The sequence below is a fragment of the Coffea eugenioides genome, chromosome 5 (genome assembly GCF_003713205.1).
Source record: "Coffea eugenioides isolate CCC68of chromosome 5, Ceug_1.0, whole genome shotgun sequence".
Lineage (NCBI taxonomy): Eukaryota > Viridiplantae > Streptophyta > Magnoliopsida > Gentianales > Rubiaceae > Coffea > Coffea eugenioides.
In genome coordinates, this window is record NC_040039.1 from 49,913,225 (window position 1) to 49,922,076 (window position 8,852).

Sequence of the window (8,852 nt, forward strand, 5' to 3'; positions counted from 1 at the left end):
GCTTCTCAGACAAACTTTATTCTGGCCGATGTACATGTTGCTTGACCTACAAAAATATGTTTAACTCAATAAACAAAAAACGCGCAGATATCTTTCACCGTTTGCAGGGCCTAATCTGCCCCCAGTGGTCACTTTAGTAAAAGCACTAATATTTGGAAGATGCACGGTAAGTAGAGATGATATTATTCGTCAAACGACAAAGGATAACCTTTATAGACTTAACAACCTTTATCACACATTGACAACACGCCCTTAGTCAAGTGAGAGAAGAAAACTGAGACGAGAAAAGATGGACAATTGAATTAACGCATAACAGGAAAAGTTTAACAAAACAAGCACCGACCCCGTGATTAAATTCAACGCAACAGCCACCCCACAGTGGCGTTTGTATCTAAGAAAGTTTATCACTACCGCCTCCAAAAAAGACATGCTATAAATTACGCCACATGTTCCCACTTTACCAGGGCCAAATTTAAATGAGATGTAAATTTTCACTATTATCCGAAACCTTTATTTGAAGGCAAGAAACAACTCCGTGCAATAAATCTCGATAGCTCATGAACTGAGAGAGGATTGTAGCTGTGCTGTAGTCCCTGCTGTCCCAGTTCTGCAATAACTGGTCATCCTATGCTCGAGTGAAACTCAAGTTTTCACTTGGCCAAGTTTCGAATAACGTAGGGAAGGATTCCACCATGGTCGAAGTATGTCAGTTCAACCTGCAAACACAATCAAATAATGATTTCAGAAAACAATTTTTCATTGTTAGTTCTCAATCTCCCCAGAAAAAAAAAAAACGTAAGAAATCTTTAATTTCTCTTAAACTTTTAACCTAACTCACACGGTCCACTTTCAATTTTTTTATTGGATCACCTCATCCATCACGAATTATATGTATTAAGATAGAATCACTAAAGAAATCCTATCAAGGAATTCTACTACTTTAAGTAGTGCTGCTCAATGACCATCAGCTACAACGAGAAATTATTGTTTAGCTGTGGCATTCTGAGAAAGGGTTCATCACTGGGATTTGGCCACTAACAACCCCGAAAGGGATGAAGGGAATAAAATAGTATCGACCCATGGCCACAAGTTTTCCTTGCAAATTGGCATCAAGTTAGACCTGAAAGTGCTAAAACAGTTATACATACCTCTGTGTCAAAACGGACTACACATGTGAAAGACTTTCCATCATCAGTGGTGACTGTAATGTCTTGGCCAGGTCTTACATCGCTGACTTTCTTTGGAAGGTCTATAGTGTAACGTTCATAACCTGTCAGGCCCAGCGTATCAGCATCCTCGCCAGGTTTGAAACAAAGTGGAATAATGCCCATCCCTGCAAGATTACTGCGGTGTATTCTCTCAAAACTTTTGGCAATCACCGCTTTGACTCCCTAAATCAGAAGCAGAATATGGCAGGTGAAGCAAATAGGGTGTGCTAAACAACCAAACCATCCAAAAATGTTTTGCAGACAATACCAACTTACCTGCAGCATTGGACCCTTAGCTGCCCAGTCTCGAGAACTGCCACTTCCATACTCTGTACCTGCCAGAATTATGGTGTCCTGACCAGCACTCTTGTACCTCTGAGAACAATTGCAGTGTCAGTTTAATTAATAAAGGTTAAAGATTGGATTAGAATGCTACCAATTAACATCCTAGTTGAGAGAACAGAAAATCAATCTTAAGCAGAGGGGGGGAAAAAAGCAAAGAGCAAGCCACAATGGAAGACTCGCCTATCTATTCATTCTACCAGCATGAAGCGGCAGCTGGAGATACCCCCAGCCTTTATAATTCATGTATCCATGGACACAGAGAATCAAATTAACTCCACAGACTATCCAAGTCAATCAACACTGATCTAACTAAAACTCACCATTGCTGCATCATAAACATAGAGCTCCTCGCCTGTTGGGATGTGAATAGTCTTTGGAGCCTGTTTGTTTAAGAACTTATTCAGAAGTCTAATATTTGCAAAGGTACCCCTTGCCATCACTTCATCATTGCCACGACGACTACCATAAGAATTGAAATCTCTACGGTCAACCCCACGCTCCATCAAGTACTTCGCGGCTGGACTATCCTTATGGATGCTCCCTGCTGGAGAAATATGATCAGTAGTGATACTGTCACCAAATTTCAGCAAGCAATACGCATCCTTGACTCCATGGGGACCAGGTGGATCCATGGTCATGTCCTTGAAATATGGAGGTTGATGGATATATGTTGAGTTGGGATCCCATTCATAAAGCTTTGATGAAGGAACAGACAGTTGATTCCAGAAGGCATTGCCTTCTGTAATAGCTTCATAAGTGCTCTTAAACATTTCTGGGAGCACACTAGACTGCACCACCTGTGATCTCAGCAAACAAAGTCAGATACGGTCAAAAATGTCAACTGAAAGTCAAACAACCAAGAAAATTACAAAGAAACTACCTCAGCAATTTCTTCGGTATTGGGCCAGATATCTTTGAAGTACACACTTTTTCCATCTTTTCCAATTCCAATTGGGTCCTTCTCAAAGTCAATGTCAACCTGGAAAGAATCAAAATGTTAAGGATCTTATCAAAATGCAAGGATTCTCATTGATATTGGCCCCAGCTGCACAATAAAAAAATCAAATAGCCTCTGGTTTCTCATCCATAAAAGTGAATAACCAATAGATCATCAGCCATCATCGGATACAAAAGTATTCAACACCATAATTAAAAAGGATGCAGACCACTATCATGGTTCGAGGGACTCTTGATTCCTTGAAAAACACACAATGCTTATAAAAAATTGGAGCATCTCAACTTCGGTGATCATTATATTGATAGCTACACAAGTTCAGAGGAAAAAACCGGAACGTAAAGTTAAATAAAGTTATGCATAATACCGTGCCAGCAAGTGCATAAGCAACAACTAATGGAGGTGAAGCAAGATAATTAGCCCTTGTCAGCGGATGAACACGACCTTCAAAGTTGCGATTACCAGAAAGTACAGCAGCAACAACGAGGTCTGCAAAGGATGTTAAAAAACATGAATGTACAGGAGCAATACTAGCAAACTTGCAATATCGCGTGTCACCCAAATTTTAAAAGCAATTTTACTGCTAAGGTTGCTGACATATCTAATATAGCAACCTAGCATCAGAAGCAAAATAGGTTAAAATCTTTATTTCTTGCTACTTTACTAGATAAAATAACATATTGGTCTACACTGGCCATAAACAAAAGAGAAAAAAAATTACTTCAACCGCATCCTCTTTCAAAATAAACGAACTTCACAAAAATTCTAAATAAAGAAAACACTCCTGTCTAGCAGAGCAGCTCATTTGCAACCATATCACCATATGCATTTAACTTTTCATTCAATTGCCTATGTGAAAATTGTAATAGGTATCTAAGATCATTCAAAAGGCATCATTTAGCTTTCACATTCCCTTTTATACAAGACAAACTATAATAACGCAGGTAACAGTAGCACGATATGTCTAAAAGTCAAGTGACTCCAAGGATATTCGGGCAATGTAAATGAAAGCTAGAGGAAAGCCTTGCACAGTTCTGAATTTATGTAAATATGGGATAGTAACATTATAAACAACTTTAATACCATGTTCTGTGATTGCTGAAGCTACTGATTCTTGCAGATCCCCAGAATTTCCAATGCATGTCGTGCATCCATAGCCAACAATGTGAAATCCTTGCTGGTTCAAATATTTTTGCAGGCCACTAGAACAAGAATAAGAAGTTTAGTTGCTAATTTAAACCAGTACACTGGGCGAGTAAGGAGTAACTCTTAGATGAATTTCCATCTAAACATAAGTACCTCTGGAGCAAATATTTTGTCACAACTCCAGAGCCTGGGGCAAGACTAGTTTTTATCCATGGCTTTACCTATCCAACAGCCAAGAAAAGAAATTAGTCAAAAGCCACTTTCAAGTATGACTACAACTGTTAGAATTGATGCGGAGAGTCAAGTAATTAAAGAGACTCTGCACAAAGCAAGGCAAAGGGGTAAAGCAAAAGGTAAAAATCATAAAGCACTGTAACTTCAAACTGTGGTACATGCATGACTTGAGAAACTAATACTAACCTCCAACCCCAACTCACAGGCCTTCTTTGCAACAAGACCAGCTCCAAGCATGACACTCGGATTGGATGTGTTTGTACAGCTTGTGATAGCAGCTATAACAACACTACCATGTTTAAGTTCAGCAGGCTGGCCACTGAATGAGAACTTGGCAACCTTACTTTGTTCTTCCTTTGGCACTCCAAACCCCTGGCAAGTGACAGATTCAGGTAGTTCACTAGCTTAACATCTGATCAACAAAAGCAGAACTGTTTCCTACATTTCACCCATGCAGTATAATCTCACTAATCTTACTAATTTGACATCATTTGCATGGTCAGCCACACAAATAAAAACTTGTCAGATTATGGCCAGGCAACTAAAGATCCCTATCCAACCAAGAGGAGGGAAGAAAAGGGGAATCATGTAAACAAAAAACTAGAATTAAAGTTTCACTCCTTTCAATCTTTTTTTCATGCTTCACGGATGCGACCAGGTGTCAGAAGTAGAAAAGGAACAGTAGAAAATAACATTAAAAACAAACAGCAAAAATTTTTATCGCACCTTAAACCCAATTTTGTTATCAAGACATGATTGCCAATCATCCTTCATTTGTCTTAGAGGAACTCGGTCATGTGGTCTAAAACAAAGATACCGATCTCATCAATATAAACAAAAAGAAAAACCATAACCAAACCATAAATTTCCCTGAACAGCTCTAGAACAACTACCTTTTCGGTCCAGAAACACAAGGTTCAACACCAGCAAGGTCCAATTCCAGATAAGATGAATACACTCTCTCCTGTTGAGGCTGGCCAAAGTTGAACACACCAAGCAAAATCAGATTTTATGTTTTGATCCACTTATATCACCTTAAAATGTATGAAACTGAGAGATTCTACCTCGCTGTAGTCGACAAACATCTTGTTTGAGCGCAAATATCCTTCTATCATTGCCACCTAAAATAATTTGAAGCAAAAAGGCACCAGAAAGCATCTAAATTTTTCTTGTTGAAAACACAAAAATGAATAGACTGAGATCACAGAACTTACTGTTTCATCACTTCTCCCAGTTAATTTAAGGTATTGTAATGTGACATGATCCACAGGGAAGAAACCCATGGTTGCTCCATACTCAGGTGACATATTTGCAATAGTAGCCCTATCGGCCAACGATAATTCAGCCATACCAGAACCTAAACACCCATATTCTGTTAGTACTAAACTGTAAACATATAACATGAACAACCCAAGAAATACTTGAAGAGGTATATTTACCATAAAACTCGACAAACTTGCCAACAACACCATGCTTTCTCAACATTTGGGTCACTGTTAAAACCAAATCAGTAGCTGTGACACCATTGCGCAACTTTCCGGACAATTTAAATCCAACAACACCAGGTAAAACCATGCTCATTGGCTGTCAGATTTATAAGAAATCAAAGTCCTGTGTCATGCCTTATTCAACAAACAAGTTCAGACATTCCTAGTTTGTCAAAACAACTAAATCTAACTTGACAACTCCAGTAAAAGATGATAGAACAAAAGGAGATCCAACTACCTGCCCAAGCATAGCAGCCTCAGCTTCAATTCCTCCAACACCCCAACCAGCAACTCCTAGTCCATCAATCATTGTTGTATGAGAATCAGTTCCAACAACACTATCAGGATAAAGAATGCCATCAGTGTTGAAGACAACCCGTCCAAGGTACTCCAAGTTAACCTGAAATATTGCCATAAGAGAAGCGTGTGGTCAAGTTTTCATGAACATGTTAACAACGTAAGGAACAAAATTAAAAGCTAAACTATTTTACAAGTTCCCCAAAACTATTTCAGCCTGAGTAAGTAACAATTCAAATATCTATTAACTTTATGCCCCATTATCATTAATAAACAAAAATGTTGCGTGAAAAACCTTCACACCAACTCCAGATAGAGTTGAACAACATTTTATAATCTATGTCAGACTTTTACCTGGTGGACAATACCAGAACCAGGAGGAACAACAAGCATGTTATGGAAGGCAGTGGATCCCCACTTAAGGAAGGCAAACCTCTCATTGTTCCTCTTGAATTCAAGGTCCATGTTTGCCTGCACTGCATTCTCATGTCTTGCAACATCAACCTGAACTGAATGATCAATAACAAGGTCCACAGGTACCTGCAGAATATATCTCATCTTAGACCTGATGACAAGGAATAACAGGATAGCAATACTTTTTTGTTATCTGAAAAGTCAGGCTGCAATATGCAACTACGAAGCGAAGTAAACAACAAATAAACAAAGACACCCGAACACATCCACCCACTGTCATAACACACATATTACAGCAGAACAAGTGGCCATTGAAGTCAAAAATGGAACTTAAGGAAGGACGGCTGAAGAAAGAATACCACAGAGTATAGGTTAAAGGATAGCTTAGAACATTCAAGCTAGAGGGTGACAAATCCCAGTAACACAGGGAAAAAGAATAAATATGTACCAAGGGATTGATCTTCTCTGGGTCACTGCCAAGACTCTTTATGGCATCTCGCATGGAAGCAAGATCCACCACAGCTGGAACACCAGTAAAATCCTGAAGCAAAAAGAGAAAAAAATAGTGTTCCAAAAGTTTACTGCATATATTTTCTTATTAAGTTACTAAACTCATGCCTCTAACCTGCAACAAAACTCGGGCTGGCTTGAAGGGAATTTCAACTAGCTTTGGTGAAGTATTTTGCCAGTCGATGATCTTCTCAACATCATTCTTGGTGACTTGGAAGTTGTCACAATTACGTATAGCAGATTCCAAGAGTATCCTAATGGAATATGGAAGCTTATCTGTATCCAAATAAGGTTTTCCATTGTTAAGGAAATTGAGAGCCTTTTCTCCTCAAAACAGGAAACCTTAAATATTGTACTAATGAAAATTTACTAATGACCTTAGTCAATTAGCGAAAAAATCCCACTAGGTATATCAGGTAGAAATATGACAACTTTGTTTACAAATAGGCTAGGAGACCAGAGATACCTAAGGGAAGAGAAGAATAATACTGCCAGAATAAAACAAATAAATTTCTACCGGAAAAGACAAGCCAAGATACCCTGATAACACATGAGAATAGTACGAGTAGGAGCACATACCAATTCTGGGATCATTTAAAGCAGGAAGGCTATAGAACTTTCCAAAGTCACCACCTCCAGGCTTGGGTAGACTGGTCAATATTCCCTTATAAGGATGTTCAGGAGCTGGAACATAAATCAATAAAACAATCACCACAAAGATAAGTTCAACAGGCTAAATTGTGGCAATGTTATTCAAGTAAGCTTAATTAGGCAATTGAGGTAAATAAAGGTGAAACCACGCAGCTGTCATTGTCATCCCAAGATAATAAGACTTGAAGGGGAGAGAGAAAAATGAAACAGAAGCAAATAACTGCAAAAAGCTAATATCCTATACTACGGCAGCAACAATTACAGCACTTCATTTTAAAACAATAAAAGAACAAAACCTTTTTTTTCAAAGACAAATCAAATGTAGGTACACAAACGTACATTTCAAGCTGGTTCACTTCAGCATGTAAGTTTGACGAGGAAAAACAGTTGTGCATAAAGTAAAGCCTTTTTTTTTCGAAAGAGTATCAGACTGCAACCCAATAAACCAACTTTTACAAGTAAAACTCCAACTTTTCACACGAATGGCAAATTCGACTAGATGGATAACAATTGATCCAACCCGAAATGAATAGCAGACATCAATTAAGCACGAAATAAACTCATGATCAAGCAAACCACACCAAAAACCTTTCCACATGAGGAACCGAAGAAATACATTAGAATCAAGCTAAATTCAAATTGAGTTAATAACTCGAGAAATTTGATTGAATTATACCCATAGTTGCGATCTTTCGCTCGAAGCGTTCGATGACAGGAGCAGCAGTTCTGATCTGAGCTCTAAGACTGACAGGCGATCTCCAGTCAACGCCGTGACTCCACCGAGGGACAGAGCAACGAAGCGATCGAACCGCCGACGAAGGTTTAAAAGACCGACAAGTGATAAACGACGACGGTTTGGATACCGAAGGAGAAACGAAGCTTCTGGAAACAGAAGAGAAAATAGAAGATGGTGATGATGATGAAATTGTAGATGCAAAACGAACCCTAGCAGCTCTCAAGATTGCAGCAGAAGCAGATTTTGACACTGACGATGAAGGTGAGCATGTGGGTACATACATGACGGGAGAGCATCCGGTTTTGTCAGAGTTGTCAGTGAACCCTAAATAGAAAAATCACAATGGGGGAATACAACTTCAGGTTTCTCTCTCTCTCTCTCTCTTTTTTTTTTTTTTTTGCGTTTTTTTATAGATACTGATTTTTGTATGTATAGGCTCGTTGAAGGAGGATCGACAGATTGTTCAGTTCGCTTGGCTGCTTCTGCGTGGAAATGGATATCAGGATAGAGAATGGAAGGGTTTTGATAAGGTGCTGCAGCAGTGTGGTTTTGGAATGCAATTGGTAATCATGGACCATAGGATGAAGAGGTGATGGGATAAGAGACGGTGTGGATGAATTTAGGTGGTGTTCCCCCGTGAAAAGGGGGGAAAAAATGGAAAAAGTACGCCTTCTTATTTTAAGTTGTTTATAGAGTAATTTGTAGATGCTATGACTAATAATACACACCCTAGGTGTGTGATTGTTTTAAAAAAAATGAATGATTTATTTTTCACGCGAAGTACATATTATGATAGACATGCATGGGTTTACTGAAAAATCTATAATTATTACTTTTGCTTCCGGAGGAATGTTTGGATAGTGTATTAT

The 8,852-nt window shown here is 38.7% G+C and overlaps 1 protein-coding gene across 1 annotated transcript; it reads right to left on the reverse strand.

The window, feature by feature from the left end:
* Nucleotides 1-160: 160 nt before the first annotated feature.
* On the reverse strand, nt 161-8,380 carry LOC113770445 (putative aconitate hydratase, cytoplasmic). The gene is made up of 20 exons (XM_027314898.1): nt 7,924-8,380; nt 7,176-7,280; nt 6,712-6,872; nt 6,535-6,627; nt 6,027-6,212; nt 5,614-5,775; nt 5,328-5,472; nt 5,103-5,245; nt 4,953-5,009; nt 4,782-4,861; nt 4,615-4,690; nt 4,075-4,260; nt 3,808-3,875; nt 3,592-3,710; nt 2,876-2,997; nt 2,434-2,532; nt 1,874-2,350; nt 1,485-1,583; nt 1,149-1,391; nt 161-716 (listed from the first exon to the last, which is right to left on the reverse strand). Exons 1-20 carry the CDS (start codon nt 8,264-8,266, stop codon nt 651-653), a joined length of 3,030 nt encoding a protein of 1,009 aa, XP_027170699.1. The 5' UTR covers nt 8,267-8,380; the 3' UTR covers nt 161-650.
* Nucleotides 8,381-8,852: the final 472 nt, after the last annotated feature.

Coding starts and splice junctions, on each gene's coding strand:
- LOC113770445 (XM_027314898.1), bottom strand. CDS start 8,266: ATGTATGTACCCACATGCTCACCTTCATCGTCAGTGTCAAAATCTGCT. Junction 5,246..5,327: donor CAAGTTTGTCGAGTTTTATG/GTAAATATACCT, acceptor ATGGGTGTTTAG/GTTCTGGTATGGCTGAATTA. Junction 4,261..4,614: donor ATAACAAAATTGGGTTTAAG/GTGCGATAAAAA, acceptor GTCACTTGCCAG/GGGTTTGGAGTGCCAAAGGA.